We start from the raw sequence: 18,842 nt of genomic DNA, 5'->3' as shown, positions 1-18,842 counted from the left end.
ATAAATCTAACTATAGTATTGTGTGGCTAGAGACTACTGTCACCGAAACCAGCATTTACATTATGAAGAAGACAATAAAAATCCTGAGTCTTTCCTCCTCCCCCATAACTCATAAACTCAGGAAAAGAAAGGTTTCTTTCCAGCATATCATGCTGCATTTGAAAGAGGCCAAGACACCAGAATATAGGAAGCTCATTTAAAGCTGCCCTGTTTGTGGGGAGGCAAAGATCACAGAGTACTGCACTGTCTGCACTCTCTTGCTTCTGCTGAAGAGCCACCACAGACTCCAAAAGCCCTTGGCCTGCTGGAACCACTGCACCCAGCAAGATCCAGGGTTCAATCCAGACACCCTCTGCCTGGGAGCCCAGGAGTCCCATGTAAGCTCAGGCCCTCACCCTTGGTCCTTGCCTAAGCTATGCTGTAGGTATGCCCATGCCTGGCCTTGGACCTTGCTGATCCTGACTTCATGCCCTGCCTTGGCCTCAGACCTGCCTCATTGCTATGCCCTTACCTGGCCATCGCTGGCCTCTTGGCTGACCCTGGTCAACATCACCAGACCTGCCCCAGCTGCCTTTTTGGGTGCTGTGGGCTGGGACTCTGTGGGTGAGGTCCCTGCCCCTGCCTGTCCTGCTGCCCTCCCTTGCGGGGCAGCATTCAGCTGCTGCTCCCTGACGGAAACATGCTTTGGGAGGTATGGAGAGGGAATTCACAGCGTTTCCAGATCTTTTACTTTAGTAAAAAAATAGGAGTGATAGGAGAAGAGAATGACATTGGTTTGTTTGTGGTTGGTTTGGTCTGTTTTTAGCACCGTCTTTATTTTTCTTCTCTCTAGGATATAGATGGATTCCCAGGGCCTCTTAAAGATGAGGGCAGAGACTTTGAGGTCCCCACCTACATAGGCACATGGCTCACACGTGCCTTACAATTACAGTCATTTCCAACTGCATTTCATAAAAAAATGTGTGAATAAGATGGCAAACAGCCTTTCTGATGTTTCTCCAAAACCCCGAGGATGCTTCTTGTTAATTAGACACTTTTTTAAAGTGTAGTCCCTTCTTGCCCTCTTTGCTTTACATTTCTGATTTCACTACCTACTACTTGCAATGCTTTTAATTTAATTTTTAACTTAACTTTTAATGCTGTTAATGTAACTTGTTGTGACAGGAGGAACAAAACAGTCCTATAACTAAGGCTGAGTCATTTTTAGTAATGGTAAAGAAGAAGTTGTTTTCTAATAAAGACATGACAATCAGTTTAAATTTAAGAGGCTGGTAGGAAGGAGTCTAGTCATGAGAACTATGTTTCCTGCACTGCATCGGCATTATAGCAGACAGGCTGTACAGCTTACCTGTTGGACAAGAAACGTGTGCTAAATGTAATATTTAAGTAATACATAGATCTAAAATACTTTTAGATCTATGGATTTTTTTTCTTATTTTTTTTCTTTCAGACAAGTATGGCTCTACTTGTTCTAAAGCAATTAAAAGGGAGAAACATGTAAAAAACAGTTAACTGCAAGAATGACAACAGCATAATGCAAGGAGTGGAAAGTAGAGAAAAGCTATCAGCAATAAGAATCTTGATTTGAAAATTTCTGAATAATTTATTTGATGCCAGTAAAAAGTATTAAGCGAACAGTGCTTTCCACCTTTTATTTAAACATATTGTCATCTGGCACCTTTAACACTGAAAAAAACTGTTATTGGAAAAAAGCATTACTCCTACTAGTGTTTAGATGATGCTATTTTTTACCAGAAGGGGCCAAACTTGATTATGAAAACAGAAAATGGGAGCATTAAGGGAAACGTATAAATACTTGCATATGGGTCTGCTTAACATCTAGTGTATATTTATACTTTTTAAATGTAAAAAAAAAAAAAAAAGTGTTTTATTTTTGCCTTGGAGGAAATGGAGGGGATGTAATGAAATCCTTGTAAGAACTGGGAAAACAGAACTGTGCCCTATAATATGAAGATCAGAGAATTAAGAAAAAGACTCTCAAAAATCCAAGGAATGGTAGCATTTTAGTTACCTTAAAGTTAGTTGATCTTAGTCACTGGATTTTAAAGAATGCAGATGTACAGGAAGCATCTTCCTCCCAACAAAGGTACAAAATAAATTTAACAGCTGTAATTATCTCACCTAAGCCCCTGTGCTGACATGGAGGCAGCAGCCAGTAAGAAGCTATTCTCATCATGGCTGCTACAAGCACTGCATCTTTATCAGGCCTGATGAGCCACAGGTGCTTAAATTTAAGTGTCTCTTATTTTAATTAAAGAGGGACAGCAGTAGCCCACACTGCAGAAGCATGTCTCAGGAACAGCACAAGAGGAGTCCTGAGCTTATTTTAGCTAAGCATAAAAAATAAAGTACATGTAGCACTACAGAGTTGGAGGGCACATCCACTTTTGAACATAAGCAGCAAGGTAGAGAACAGTGTGCTTTCTTTAAGAGCCAGGTACATGACAGGTCATCCGTTACAGCAGTTCAGAAGGCTAATTTTAAATGAGAAGTCAGCAGCTCTGGCATTGCTACATTTTTTTCCCCTCTCATCTCCCTATTATTCCTATCAACCAAAGCTCTGCTGAAACCACAGTAAAGACATCATGTTCTCAAGCTTTCTTTCTGAGATTGCTCTGATCAAATATCACTCCTGGGTTCTCACATTTTTGCTCTGTTATCTGTGGTATTTTCTCAAAGGAAGTTTTCTTTCACTCCTAGTTTTGATCTTTTCCAGCCAGACAAAAGAGAATTTCATTTCTTTTACATTTCTTAAAAGAACACAAACTCACTATAGCTCTGTTTAATATTACTATTTTATTTGATAGCTGCATTACTATAGATATGTTCAAAACCTTGAATTGGGCCATCCGCTAGCTAGCTGTTGAAAGAGAATTCAAAATATTCTTAAGCTCCACAGATAATTTTAAATGTAAAGGAAAGATTAGACAATCTAACAGAAAGTTCCAAAAGCTGGACTCGCTACATTTAAATCCAGCGACCAACCAGATCATCATTTGTGTCATTTGAGTTGTATGAAGAGGTGGATATTTTTATATAATATGCCGATCATTTTTTTTTTTTTTTTTTTTAATTTCTGAGGGGGAGTTTCTAGAGTGCTGAAGCAGAACTGTTTTTCTGAAATCAGTAACATAGATTTAAATTCTATTTGGTGCATCACTGAAGGTCAAGGAGGGTGTTCTAACTGGGCCACGTTAAGATTAAACGCTCAGTAATATATTTCTAGCTGTGGTCAGAACTAGATCCTCTCGAGGAAGACAGGGAGCAGGGAAAAAAGAAAAAAAAAAAAAAAAAAAAAAGAATAGCTATCTGGGGCTCACAATCACAGAATAAGCCACCAGTAGGCTTCTTAATTCCTCCATACAGCATTTGCTTCTTCCTCTAAACACAACAGTTTATATTCCTTATAGACATTAAAACATTTTCCTAGAAAATGGTTTTCAAAATTTATACAAGTATCTTCTGAAAAAAAAGTTTCAATCTTTGTCTACTGTTTTATGGAAATTAGTTCTACAAATCACAACTGGGCCAGCTTTTCTGCATGCTGTACTAAACATCTGTTTCTCAAAATCATTTTTTGTTTAGCATGTTAGTGTGTCTCTAGGATGAGCTATACCAGCTTCTTCAATGTCTGCCCATCATGAAGTGCTTCACTGTCAGCAGTCCATTTCCCTCCGATGATTTTGTTTAACTGTTTGTGCTTCTTGGTATATCTTTTATACTGGTTGACTGAACTGACAGATGCACTCTGAACAGGGAATACCAGCAACTTACAGAGTAATATATATTTTTACAGCTCAAACTTTTCTCTTTACATTTTGTAATACCACTGCACAAAAATCTATTGAAAATTGTTATGAAGCTTGTTCCTCAGTCATTAACATTTCCTGTTACGTAAATTCATATCATTCCATTATGTGCAAAATTACACGGTTTGGAATCTGATGACTGTAAACATGTAATATTGAAAGTTTAAGGATCTGTGGCCAATAATGGAAATATGAACCAAGAATTGCAGTTTCACAGTTGCATGAAAGAGTATGTCTGGAACAGAAAGAATGTCCATCAAACACAGCGCCAGACAGTTTCCTATATTTTGTCCAATACCAGATTCACACACAAAAATCATCCTCCATAAAGGGTTACACACACAAAGCTGAAACAGAAAAGGCATATTAGCTGTTTTTTTAAACAGAAGAAATTTGTCAAAAAGGAGTTAGTTAGAGTGGTTCAAAATATGGTCAGGTTCAGGTAAAAAACAGTATTTATAATCAGACAAATGGAGATCATTTCTGAGACAGACAAGAGTGGGGCTCATGAAAAGACTTTAAGAAAAAAAAAAAAAAACAGACAACTACTGTAGACCATGATTATTCCAGCGTACTTCTGCATTTGAGCCAAACTTAGTATCCTGCTCTAATGAAGCTGAAGACAAATTGGTTTAGACTAATGAATTTCAAGCTGTGGTACATGGAATGTCCACAAAAAACAATTAAGAAAAGCAACTCAATTGCCATTAAGCCCAGCTACACTATCAGTCCACAGGTCTGTATGAAAGAAAACACAAAGGTCTGTAAAGAAACAAAGATTAAAACTGCAGGTTTAGATGAAGCATAGTAAGTATATTTATAGACCCAGGCAGTCATGTCAGCAAAAGGAAATGCATATTTTACATGCTGAAATTTCTACTTAATGTTCACATTCTGTGCATTTCTTCACGAGACAGAATTTCTTCAAAACCAAATAAAACAAAAGCATGTAAGCATGTTTTAAAAATAAATATGTTAAATCTTAAATAAAATTTAATAGCAGTTACCAAATGAAAAGCAGATGCACAGCCACAGTTTCTAAAGACTGAGAAAAGGCAGAGAAGTGCCTCTAGTGCCTCTTCACACAATTTTACATGTATCTGTTTATCTACATCTCTTTCTCTCTTTCTGTGTATACATGTGTGTGTATATATATATATACACAGGTGTATATCTGAAGAACTAAAATGACTTGGATTTTATGCAATGCTTCTAAGGAAGTTCCTCAGGAATCTATAGCTTCTTTATAGGCAACAAGAAGTTCTCTGCATGTATTAGATCACTAATAAGAAAGGCATACTTAGGTGTTGCAGGTGATGCAGATCTTCTGGACAGGGCAGCAGGAGAATCAGACCTTCTTAGAGGAGATCCCACACCAGATGATGAACCAGGTGTTGTTGGTTTCTTCTCTTTCTTTATCTTCTCAGTCTAGAAAACCAGTTCATTTTAGTATTCATACTCAGAGGCAACAGTTCGAATATATTTGATAGTTTTATTAACAAGAGGGCATATAACCAGATCTGCACGACATATTTTTAAGATGTAAGCTAGGGTTGAAAAAACTTTCAACTGGAGTATATAATCTTTTACTTTAAATAAATATTAAAAAAACACAAAAAAAACAAAAAAACATGTCTTGCATGGACACAGTATACAAGCTGCAGATTAGTAACACCACAGCAGAGCACTGCCTCTCCAGAAGGTCTTGGGGGTCACTGCATGGAATTTTCAAAATCATCTAAATCCTACTGATGTGCAACATCTCTTGGGCATGGCCAGTGGTACACCTAGGCATCTCACATAAACGCTGCTAGATGTAACACCGTTGAATAATGCTGAGGAAAATGCTGTACAACCTCCAGCTCCCAGCTTTGGTCTTCTGTCTCGTACCTCGTTTAGATGGCATGAATCCTTCTACTGTATATATTAACTATTGCAAGACACAGGGCTTTATGTGATGGGTTTAACAACACTAGCATAAGTTTTCTAAAATATACCTTACAATGTGTAGACTCAATCAAGTTAAATGACTTGACTTTGCTTTTCTGGAAACTACAGTAGATCATCAATAATGCAAATTATAAGTGGACAGCATCTAAAATGTCTACAGAGAGGGTTAAACAATTGGTATAAATCAGAGGCATTGCCAACACACTTGGCAACTTTGCAGAATATGTGAAGCTTGCTAATTAACCAAAAAGACTGGATTAATTTATAGTCATATCCAGTACTGACATCCTATTTGTCATCCCCATTCCCAGAAGTTACAGTCAAGTCCAGAAACACAAACTTCAGTGCCAGAAATGTCAGTTCTCTGAAAATAAAGGTGTTGCCGTTCCCCACACCATTGCTTAACACTGATTCCCAGGAAGAAGAATATATTAAAAGGTTGCTAAACAGGAGCATGAAACCAATGGAGGCATGCAAGACTCATTTTCTTACCACTATTTCTTACCAAAGAGGTATCTCTTTAGTTTTATGAATCTAAAGTGAAAGATAACCACCAGAAGCCACATCAGCTTATCCAGAAGGGAAATCCAAAAACCTTCCAAACCCACCTGAGCAGCTTCAGCTGCAGTTGCCCCTTTCATGGCATCAGAAGTGGAGGGTGAAGTTGCCTTCTTTCTGTCTGTGCTTCGTGTGGGGGAAGGCTTGTAGGGAGATTTAAGAGGACTAGCTGGTGCTACACGAGGACAGATATGGAATACTAAAGAGTTATAGTACAATAGCAAGAGCAAAAGGGAGCACAGACAGAGAAGTAAGGGAGAGGAGAAAACAGCATACTTTTATGTTATAATGTTCAACAGCACAAAGGTCATTTTCAAAGTTTTTTTAAAAGCATTTTTTAAAATCACATTATGTAACACATACTTGGCATGGTCCCATATTTACTAAAAATGCCTCAACTGAAATTAACATATTTTATAGAATTTTTATTTTTATATCTCAGATACCACTCTCTTACCCATATACCTTTTGAATTACTTAACTACGACTGTGATTTTTTTCTATTCTGAAAACATCAGCTTCCTTTGCATAGAGTTGAAAAGAGTAATCAAATAATTCTAGTTGGATCACTTTTGAACAAGTATTCTGAGACATGAAGGGTGAGTGAAAAAGAGGGAATTTTCTAAAATGCCTAAACATGGCAAAGGCTTCTAAACACCTTAATTAGTTTGCATAATAATGCTTAAAAAATTTTAAAAACAGTCCTAAACTAAATACTGCTTTAGTTATTTCAGTTACTGTTATTAATGGTAGACATCAGTTTGAGAGTGACACATTCACTGCAGTTTATAGGGAACCTCTTCTTGGACGTTTGCTTTTCATTTGCAATACGAATGGGATATTTTAAAATGGAATACTTTAATCCTGTTTTTTGTTCATATTGCCTTCCAAGATGAAACTTTCACAAACATATAAAACGCAATTAACAGGGTATATGCTTTATGAATAAAACAGGGACTAATTACAACCATAGTGACACAGTGCATTTCCATTTTTATTTTATTCAACTGAAGTCAAGAATATTGACTGTGGAAAAGTATTATTCAAATTTAGAGGAAGAAAATATATTTGCATAATTTTTTTATTGGGGGCAGTCCCATAAAATTACTCATGATGCCTTTTTGCATGCTTTCTAAGTTCAACTGAACCTATGTTTTCCTTCACTGACTTTCTAGCAACTTGGCAAAAGTGCTCTGAATATGAAGAAAAATGTTTAAAATCTTAATTGCTAAATACAATATGTATTTTTACTTCATCTATAAAAAAAATTGAATCATAAATTTCCAGTAACTATTGCTTGCCTTGATATGTTGACTGAGAGTGATGCTAAGGATGCACTGCCTTATAGGAAGAGTCTTAAATCGAGGACCCTCATTTCCAAGCTTGCAGAAAATGCAGGAGAGCAAGTTTTGCCCAAACATGATGCACAGTATGTACTTATAAAAAAAGGAAAGATTCCATTCCCTGCTCAGGAAGCTACTTCTACTGAGAGAGGTTTAAAGGCCACTGCGCCAACCCAGAAGTAAGTCACTGCCTGAGGACAGAAAAACTCTTCAACGAGTATTACGTTTTTACCCCTCACAAAGCATGTGGAAGAACCAGGGGAAGAATGCATTTTATACTATTAATAGAAGATCCTCCCTCACCCCTTTGCTGGCAATCACTGACAAGACTGTCAGCGGCTGTTCCGAGCACCGATGCTGTTTGCAAACCGAGCCACCACTTGCTTGCTTTGCAAGGAAATGACAAGAGGACACTGGTTTAGAGAGTATTCCCAGAACCAGCACTGTTTCAGCCCAGGGGAAGGGAGAACCGCAGGCCAAATTGCGGCCTTGTGATACGTGCCAGCATGCTGCTTTAAAGATCCTGTGATGATGACAGAGATAAGACTGACAGTTTGCAAGCAAGTAAGTGGGGAAAGGCAACGAGAGTCCCTATTGATTTCTTCAATATCAAACACAACATAGAAGACAACATCTGTAAGTGGTCCAGCCAATTCACCTTAACATTTTCAGCAGAATATACCGATCTAATTCTGAGTTGGCTTTTGGTCCCCCTTACTAGTAGTTGCTCCCTGAACAGTAAGTAAACTGGGATTTTTCTTATGCGCAAAGTACTGCATGACAACAGTTCTGCTTCCAACAGATGTTACTTTTAATGCAGAAAAAAAAGAAAATCATTTCAGAGCCAATCAATACCAGTGTCTTTAGACACTGCAACAAAGAAGTAATGCACAAAAGAAAGTATGTTTACTTTGTAACTCACTTTTAAATATCTTCGCATTAAGAGCACAGATACAAGACTTGAGCATACTTCAACCAAGCCATATGACAATACTGATCACAAGGTGATCAGCCCTTTACATTCTAACCACTTTTATCCTGAAAAAGTGTTTCCTTTTGCAGAAAGGTGTTTGGGGTTTTTTGCTTGTTTTGCTTTGTTTTTTGAATAAAAGGGCATAAAGGCTGTCAAACTTCAGTCCTTCTTTCTGCAAACACTTATGAGCAGGTATAACTTTAAAACCAGGACAACTCAAGTAGTAGGTATATAAAATTAGGCACTTGCCTAAGTATTAGCAGGACTGGAAACAAATTAATTGTGAAGATGTTTGCAAAATAGGAGTTTCAGATTGCCATTTACAGATAAGAGCAATAACTACCACCCCTCATTTTTAGCTTCTTAAAGAGTAATAATTACTGGAACCAATCCGTTCCAATTAGTTTTTCCTCTATGTTTTTCCTCTAAACAAAAACCAAATATCAACCTATATCTATCTATCTACAGATATTTATATATACACATGTAAAGACAAAGAGTGATTTAGCAGTGAAGAATGGTACCCCCCATAAAAATAATTAAGGCTGAAATGGTGGCCTGGGGGTTTTGTTATGGATACTGCCTAGGTATAAAAGGGAACAACGTTAATATAATCAATAAAGCCTTTGTGTTCTGCTCTGATAGGTATCTCACACTGGTCTAAGAGACAAACTATTTCATAAATGAATATATTCAGTTTTCCATTGGTTTACGTTTTACTGATTTGGTTAATTCAAGACTTCATTGCAATGTTCTTTTTTTAAAAAATATTCAGAATAAAAAAGACTAAATGATGCATTTTTTCACTTTTAAACACACTTATCAAGAGCAGCTTCTTTGAGAGTTTATACAGTAGTACAAAAAAAACCCTTTTATTTGGTTCATAGCATTCCAGTTCTTTAAGCAACTACTTAAATGCAGCCAAAAACATACCTTAATGGTTTCAAAGTGAATAATTCACATTTTTACCTGGATTATTGTACTGCTCAGAAAGCATTAATGTACTTCTGCTTCTGGCTAAAGAAGACTGTGTGGGAGTCAGCAGTCGAGAAACAATAAAGTTTTCCATTGGACTAAGATGCATGCGGTGAGCTGAAGGATGGGAGCAAATAAAATAAATTTTAAAATGCAAGAACAAAACACAAATGATGCTTTAAAATAACTGAAACAAAACGATGAAATGATTAAATGAAATGAAAAAAAGTCTTGAAGTGTTTGAGATTTAAAATATTTAAAAATAATTTTAATTCTCCTCTGAAAAGAGGTTTCTGGTTTCTCCATCATTTAAAGCCACCTAAATTATCTTCGAACCTGTACAATAAATATAGTGAGGTTAAGATTGCTTTGCATTTTGTTCTTACACAGAAGCATGATCCATTCTGCGATATCGTTGCTTTCATGACTCAGCATGAAAAAGGTTTGCCTTGATCCCAGTAGGAAAGGTGAAACACTGGCATAACAGTGCAGCTACTCACTGTGTGCCAGTCATACTGGACTGCATTTAAAATTTGCAGTCTCACCCCCATTACATAATCTTTATTTATACAATATGCCTGCATTCCATAAATATAAGCATCAACTGTACAAGAAATATTTATAAATGTTTCTACTACATGCACATATAAAGCCATCTATCACAATAACCTCAACGCTATGGATGTGTTTTCATTAAGCAACTCAAAAATGAAAGGAAATTTAACTTCCCTTTTCATTCTAAAAATATACCTTCACTGTCACTTATTTCAGTCAATGTATTTTTCTCATTATAGTTAAAAAGGGAGGAAAGAGAAGAAAAGGAAACAGGATATCCCGCAAAACAAAGAAATGCAAAGAGTTGACAGTGGCATAATTCTTCCAGTCCTTTCTGTAGTGTTTAGTAACCCCTAATTCTGCAAGATGATCATCTCTTGCTGAGCCTCTCATGGATCAGGTTTTCAAACCAAATTAAAGGACTCCAGACCTCTGGTCACCAGATTAAAATCTCCCAGGTGGCTCTTCAGACATAGTTCTGCCAACACTGCGTCCCATGTCCGTTGTCGTGCCACGGGGCTGGTTTGCTTGGTTTTTTTATTGCTTGGCTATGGCCATACAGGTTTGGGAAACCGCTGCAGTTGCAGCGCGTATTTGCAACCCTGTTTGCTAAAGTATCACAAGTTGAAAAATAAGCAGTAAAAAACAGTGTTTGTCCCTGACCTAGGGTCACCACAGTCTTGGGCAGGCTACAAAACTATGTCATCGTATTTCACATTAACAGTTAACTTACGACCCTGCAAACGTTTGAATTCTTTTGAATAATTGATATCAGAGTTACATAGACATATGGAGAGGAAGTGCTTTAAACACAGAAGGAGAGTTTATGCTGGTAAAGGACCAGCATATTCACTTGCCTCTGTCAGGGGAATGTGTTATTGCCGCTGTGGAGGAGGAGAGACGCTTACTGATTGGTGACTCCATTTGCTTTGGCAGATTCATTGTAGAAGCTGAAAGTTTGTCACATGCTGCAGAGAGACGCATTGAACATATTTGTATTCATATCACAGTGTTGAAAAACTCCCCAAATTAACCTTGCATTTTGTACTCCTGGCCTTTGTCACTGATCACAGCACTGAGTAAGCCGTAGGAGATAAGCTTGCTGCGACTGCTGAGGGACCAGCAGCGTATGAGCTATGCTTTGGTCCACAACTTTGCTGCTTGTGAATTTAACATTTCAGTGTTACAATGGCACATGTTCTCTAGTGCCACAGGCAAACAACTGTGTATTAGGTCTGAATAAATGAAGCCTTTCTGACAGAAGATATATGATACCAGCACAAGCAGAAAGTTACCTAAGGAAAATGCTGAATTGCATACGTGACAACTCTCAACTCCTCACCTCCGTTCCCCCTCCCCTCACTTTCCATCCGGAAGAGCTGGGGTGGCTCTCAGATATTATTCTAACACAAAAATGACACGACACTCATATCTGCATGACAAGAAATCACCCTTACAATGACTGTTTTGACACCAGCCATTTGGCTTTATGTTATTAATTAAAATTAAAGAATTAAGAATTAAAGAGTTAAGAATTAAAAATTAAAAAAAAAAAAAAAGCTTTTGGTATTACTCCAAGTGCTTTCATTTTTGTGCCGTTATTTCCTCTGAAACACTGTTTGACAAAGCCTGCCTATTTCTTACCTTGCCATTTATTCAACAGAACAACAGAAAAATTTTATCCAAGTACAGTGTACTACTATATGATGATCACCGCACAATGCTCAGAAGCTAAAAGCATAGAGGCTTTGTCTTTTAAGTTTGAATTCTGTTTTTCAAAAACAAAAATACCGTCAGCTAGAGACATATACGTGGCCCTAATTCTGCAGCCCCAAAGTAAGTTATGGCATTCCCCAGTACGTTAACCTTGCCTCAGTGGGATCTGCAAGATTTGACTTCATCTACTACTGTAAACAATATAATTCTCTATGTTTCCTCTTTAATGAGGCAGGTACAATGCTGGTGTGCTACAAAACATCAGTTGCACATCCAAATCTCGTCTTCGTGAATAAGTAACAACTAGTACAAAAAATTTGACTCCCTTTTCCAAAAATAACAGTTCTGTGAGAGCATGTGCAGAAAAACAGATACCGTGCATTCTGCAGGAGTAATATTCAAGCCTAGCTCCTTCTTTTCGGGGAGAAAAAGAACCTAGTTCTTAAAAGCAGAGGCTGTGTTATGTTTTCAAAGAGCCGATTACATTTGCAACCAAAATTAGAAATCGTATACGCAATCCAGTCTTAAACTTGGAGCGCTCATCTACATACGTCACAGTCCTCTCAGGAAAGAAAGAAAGAAAGGAAAAAAAAAAGATAACTGAACAATACAAAAGAAAAACAAAATATGGTTGCCTAAACACAAAGTCAGTTATCCGAGTTTGTTACAAATACCAGCATGGCCAAAACCCACTTTAGGATGCTGAAAATATAGCATGGCTGTACATACCAAATTTGCTCTTTCTTAAAATACTGCAGTAAAAGGCCCTCGAGATGGAAAAATGGGACTGTTTTGACAAAACACCCTCTCCGTAATGCATTTTCTGTTACTGTGCAACTGAGATTTTTTTAAACAGCACCTGCACTTGTGCATGTACATTAAAACTATAAAATACATGTATATTGATATTTATACACATATACACACAAACACAGAGTGCCCACAGAATCAACAGAAGTGAGAATCTGAGTTGTAGAAGTCTACAGCTAGTGAGAAAATCATGAAATGCCTCTACTGTGTTGGGATGTGAGGCATGCACGGCTCCACCATGGCAAAATTAAAAGGAAATTAAACAGACATTTGGTCCACATCTCTAACAGTAATGCTGTAGCGTACCAGACTGAAATAATAAGAAAACAGTGGTTAGGAAGGACAAGATCAGTGGATGGATTACAGTGATTAGAACAGTTATAAACAAGACAGGATGGTACTGTGATTCTCTGAAATACCATTGAAGGAATCGGCAGGAGCAGTAGAGGTCACAGGGTCTGGAGGAAGGGTGTTGGCAGCTAAACCTAGAACAGGGGGTGGGGTATTTTCTGATTCACCTACACAGCAGAAAAATCAGAGCAAAAAGACGTGAAAGAAATTACTGAATAAGTTGGGGGAGGTGGAATTAAGCATAAACTGTATCACAAAAACAAAGTGGTTTCCTTCTCAAAGTATAAAAGACTTACTTTTAGTATAATATCAAATATATTTATTTTCCTGGCTTTTTAATACCATGAAAATTATGTCAAGGAAAAAAGATACAGCATGTATGCCTTTTTAGAATTAAATATATTTACACACTGTTTAAAAGAGAGCAACTGTCGTATTTCATCACCACCCAAACATGGATAATTTCCCCCCTAACAATGGTTTATTCAAACCTGGTAAATTTAAGCAAGTTACATGATTCAAAACAGAAAACATGCATCTCTGAAATATAGAAGCAGTACATGACTGATTATGAAATAAAAAAATTGTTCTGAAACCAAATCAAGATCATCAACAAAAAAAGTATGTGGGGGGGAAGAAAACCTATTTTAAACTGCAGGTGCTGCACAGTCATCCAGAAATTCCTCTCAGGTTTCAGAAGTACCAAACAAAAATAGATCGTCTTTTGCAAGGCTTGGACAGCACTTAGTCCCTTGGTGAATATTAAATTTGCTAACTGTGTGTGTGGGGAGACAATGCGGGGGAAGAGAATAAGGGAGAAAGAGCATCAATTTTAATTTTAGCATTTTGTCATCCTCCAAACAGATTCTGATTACTCTGTTAAAGTGATCTGCATTCCTAAAGTTAGGAGTGACCTTTCTTCCCAGAAAGTATTAGACAGAGGAAACCTGGTAAACAATTACAAAGCATTTATTCACGCCCCAAGTCAGTAGCCCCTACAGTACCACACTAACTATAATACGCATCACGCTTGCTACCTTCACAACCTCATGCATTTTGCACTTCGGGATCTGCAATGCAGGCAGCCTGTTTCACTTACCATCTCTCCCTCCTGAGCCTGCAGCCAGTGCTCCTCCCCACGACCATCGCTTCTGCTTCTGTTCCAGCTGCTGGCTGCGTTCAAGCGAGCGACGCATCATGGCTTCTAAACGTTCCTGGTTATATTTGGTAAAAAAAGAAAAAAAAGAAAAAAAAAAAAAGAGAGAAACCAGATCTAAATCAGTTCTTTTGGAGCTTTTCTTCTTTCCTCTGAAACCAAGCTAAAAATACACGTACAATAAGCGGTTCCCCTGTTGCTCCACATGAGATGATTACAGGAGTTTGCTTCCGATAAAAGAAAAAGGACGGAATAAAGGAGGTATCAGCATGCCTACCTACCTCCAGATATGTGTATCCTTTGTCTGCAAGCCACTGAGGTCACTACAGAGGCCTAAGTAAATAACACAGGTTGCATCACTGCCTAGCATCTGCTCCTGATGGTGAGGCTGCTGCTGCGCTCTGGACTTAATTTGTGTAAGAATAATGCTCGACAAGCATTAACTCCTTCTTGTCTATGCAGACCTCAGGATTTTTTCCATCCCTGTCTGAGCACAGCTAAATTGCTGCAATGCCAGTGGCTCCTCCTAGCCACGCAGATAAATGATCATTTTAAACCGAAAGTAGATTGCTTTGCAGGATGACCAATTTATTTATTTATCTTTACAAAAACTCCCTCCTTTCTTCCACTATGTTCTTTACATTCTAGGCATTTAAGAGTTTCTGATTTTTTCTGCCATTTAGATTAGAATGAAGTTTATGCAGATGCATATTTTTTAAGTATATGCCTAGACTGTTCTGAGCTTTTTTTTTTTTCCTGCCACCCCCACATTCTTCTCTATGCTTTGGTGCATTAGGGTTTTCAGAAGGAGGAGAACTGTAAGAAGATTTCTTCCCCTCCCCAAATCCTGCTCTACCTTTAACTTACAGCTAGGCAGTCTTCTTGTTCCATCTCCTCCACCTCTTAACCCTCACTCAAACCTCCACTCAGTTTTGTTTCCACCTCCTCCCTCTGCCAATTTCTCTATGGTTTAATGCTGTGGCAATGATTTCTCCACCTTCCCTCTTCCTCCTTCCAAGCGGATAAAAACTAGGCCTTCCTCACTCATCACTCCATCATCTACTGCCTTCCATAGCTGTGATGTTTCCTCCTCCCAGCATCTCACTGGCATTTGGCAAACTCTTCACCCTCGTATTACAGCAATCCGATTTCTACCACTGAAGATTAGCCTGCTCTTGCTGCCTCTTGCTCCTGCCTCAGTGGTTTTTAACCCTCAGTGGTTTTTAACCCTTTTTTTTTTGATCACTCCTATTACTTACTGCCTTGGCTGGGTATTTCTGGTCTAGTATAAAACTCCCACCGCATCCACTTCAAACTCTTGATCAGCATATGCAGGTTTCTCACTCCTGAAACTCTATTTCTATGATTATATCATATCGCTTTCCATTCCTATCAATCCCCCACACTGTCTCCAGTATCTTTTGATATCTCAGATCCACTGTGTCGATAACCTTCCTATATCTCTCAGCCACATTATTTCTTCTTACTGACTCATGACTTTGGTTCAGGCCCCCTATTCCTTTTATCACCATATTCAATCTCTGTTCAAACATATCTTGTCTCTCCACTGATGTCGCTGCTCACTGAGCTCATTCAGCAGATGAGTCCCTAGGTGCCTCTACCAGCTACCTTACTTGAAACTTTTATGCATGCATCCATAAGCTTTGTGTAACCTCCCCTAGACTCTGTCCATGTTCACCCAGTCTCTACAATCTGTATGCTTTCTCATCCTCTTCTGGATATCTGGAATATATTTTTGTCTCCTCACTTCATTGAAGAACCTCTTCCACTACCATGACTTCTCGTAATTTATTTCTGATCAAGGTTCCCACCTCATCCAACCCCACTACCAACTATTCATTGATATCAACAGCAAGCCACTACCTTTTTCCTGACTCTCTTCCCTCCCCCTGATTCTTTTACGCATCATGTGTACCATAAAGAATTCCATTGCACTGGCCTCTATACGAAGACTGAAAAAAGACTGTTCTTGCACACCTGGTTTATCTTTCTCAGCTCTCCTGCCTGTTATCTTTCAGCCAGGTTGCCTATCCTGCTGTCACAATATCTGCTGCCATCTCCAGGAAGACAATCTTTTGTTACACTGCTCTGAGCTCTCACTTCAGTTTTGTCTCCTCTCTCCATCTTTGGATCACGATGCATCAGCTAACCTTATGCAGAGATGCTGAAAGCAGGCAGCAGCTTTCCTTCCCCTCCCTTTTTTCCCCCTCTCTGTTTAGTCAATGCCATCAGCATCCAGGCAGGCATGCAAACTCTCTACCTGTCATTCCTCCTCCTTTTTTCTCCCTGAAGGGCACAAAGCAGCATAAAGCCGAAGCAGAGCCTCTTCTGCAATAGCCCAGAAAAACAAAAAACAAAAACCATATTTTTGAATATCCTATCACTTCTTATCCATGCTTTGTCTCTTTTTATAAGAATGCCATTTTTCAGTCTCCACAATCCAAAGTCGCTCCCCTCTGATTTAGTTTGCTTCTTATTTTGTGATGATGTAATATTCACATTTAAAAATGTGTGTGGGCTTTGTATTCAAGTTCAAGCTTCTCGCTTTTGTCTTTACTTCGCACTTCCCAACACACTAGCTTCATTTTATTTCAGTCCCTTTTCTATACTTTTTCCAAACTTATTTCATCAGTTCTTCTCTATAGTCTGCTTCCATTTTTCTTCTCATTGCTTTCTTCTCCTGTTTATCTCGCCCTAATATACTTTTCTACCCACTCTCTACAAAGTAAAATAACCCTACCATTTTTTTTCCCATTAAAGCACACACTTCTACAGAATCTTTCTTCCTTTCCATAACTAATGGATATTATTACACATCAATCAAAAAAGATAATATGAAAGCAGATAATACGTTTCAGTTAATTATCTGGGCAATCTGTGTTCATTTATTCTTCTTCTAATGGTGTTTGGAGCAAGAACCAACAACATTCTCTAGTCTGGGGACCACAGAATACACTTATACCTCCTAGTGTAAACAGCACTGTTTTAAGAATAAAATAAAATGAAGGAGGAAATGGTTTAAAGAGAATAAATCGTTTTTCATACATATTTGAAAGCCCATGCCACCTACATTTTGAGGTTGAAATCTTCAATTACATGATATGGAGAGGATCATTCGTTTTCATTTGCAAAGAGCCTTTCATTAAAGCATTACAGGACAAAATTATTAAACCTCATGAACCCTGCAGATACAGCTTAGATAAAGAACAATATCAAATCATTTTACACAAGGAGAGGGTAGTTATTAAAACCCATTTAAATCAGCACATTTTTTCAAATTTTAAAAATAAACAAAACAGAAACCAACTTTAAGACACAGAAGCATAGCAAAAACAACTCAAACATTAATACTTATGTTTTTGGCAAGGACATAAAGCTTTTCTTCACCAGCAAACAACGTATAAAAAATCTGCTGTCTATGTTATAGTGACAACACTGTCTGAAAAACATATCAAACACTATCTATCTGATCCTCATTTGGGAACTCTAATTGCCATAGGTACAGAGAAAATAATCTCTGTGGTACAGCTACAGTGAGCTTCCATTAAAAAATAAAAAGTGCAACGAGCTTTGTACGTAGGTTAATCCAAGAGTCAGTAAAATCATAAAAAGAGGGCCACCTACTGCTAGCATCTAAAATATACATGCTACTTTCTATAAACCTTAGTTATTTACGCATGTTTTCTCACTAAATAATAAAACATTTAGACCGCCTAAATTAAAAAAAAAAAAACAGCAAGAATGCAAGTAATTTGACTGAAGTATTTTCCATTTAGCTATATAAAGCATGACAAATGCATGTGAAAACATGGGAAAAAAACAACGTCCTTTCTTGCTCAAACTAGAAGCAATTTTACAAGTATCATGACCGAAAATTTTTTGTGCAAAGAACTCTAAAACATTCTCCTTATATGTACGATAAAAACATCCAAAACCAAACTACATCCAAAGCCAACTATAAGATTCAAGGGAGGAAAAAATCAGCTTGCCGCTTCCTGATATTATCAGCTTTGTCTTTTATTTGCCTGGCTCTCTCACATAGTAACAAACAGCTCTGCTATTTTCTATTTAAAGAATGGAATTTTAAAAAATATAATTTTTTTTATTTTAACTACCACTTCTGAACATATTTCTGCTGCAAATCATTTACAATTATATGTGTAGAAAAGGAAAACTTCCATGGAAAAAGAGTGTAGAAAGGGAAAATTTATATGGAAAAAGAGTGTGTGCAAGCATGTGTGTGGCGAAGAACTTGATGGCACAGAGGGAAGGCTCTGCATTACAGTACGTGCAGAGCTGTAGTACCAGTAATGGCAAATGGGGAGCCGGGAGCAGAGGAGAGGAGGGTCAGTGTGGTCACTGGGACAAACTCTTCTCCTCATTGTGAGGGTTCTTTGCTCTTCCCCAGGTGCACTACGTGCATAGCAATTTCAACCACCTTGGAACATAATTTTTATATTACTTGCACAACTGAATTCCACTCATTCTACAAACTGCCAAAAGAGGTTTACAAAGCATTTATTACTTCCATACATTTTAACTTGAAAAGTAATTAACTGATGATATACTGTTCTGAGAATTTTCCATCTCTTGTGTTTCAGTGT

General features: G+C 37.8%; 1 protein-coding gene across 5 annotated transcripts in view; it reads right to left on the bottom strand.

Annotated features, from left to right (window-relative positions):
• The window catches only part of MAP7D2 (MAP7 domain containing 2), an 84,931-nt gene that overhangs the window by 10,843 nt on the left and 55,246 nt on the right, over positions 1–18,842 (bottom strand). For 3 of the 5 annotated variants that reach the window (XM_026120704.2, XM_026120705.2, XM_026120706.2), the window contains 6 exons: positions 14,161–14,275; positions 13,130–13,228; positions 11,042–11,152; positions 9,624–9,746; positions 6,389–6,537; positions 5,131–5,258 (listed from right to left, as the gene is read on the bottom strand). In XM_026120704.2, coding sequence (XP_025976489.2) covers positions 5,131–5,258; positions 6,389–6,537; positions 9,624–9,746; positions 11,042–11,152; positions 13,130–13,228; positions 14,161–14,275 — 725 coding nt within the window. Of the gene's footprint in view, positions 1–5,130; positions 5,259–6,388; positions 6,538–9,623; positions 9,747–11,041; positions 11,153–13,129; positions 13,229–14,160; positions 14,276–14,498; positions 14,602–18,842 lie in introns of those variants that run through there. The other 2 variants (XM_026120709.2, XM_026120708.2) reach the window with 2 other exon arrangements.

The sequence above is a fragment of the Dromaius novaehollandiae genome, chromosome 1 (assembly GCF_036370855.1).
Source record: "Dromaius novaehollandiae isolate bDroNov1 chromosome 1, bDroNov1.hap1, whole genome shotgun sequence".
Lineage (NCBI taxonomy): Eukaryota > Metazoa > Chordata > Aves > Casuariiformes > Dromaiidae > Dromaius > Dromaius novaehollandiae.
The sequence above is the reverse complement of the archived record's forward strand: the minus strand, read 5'-3'. Positions and strand labels throughout refer to the sequence as shown.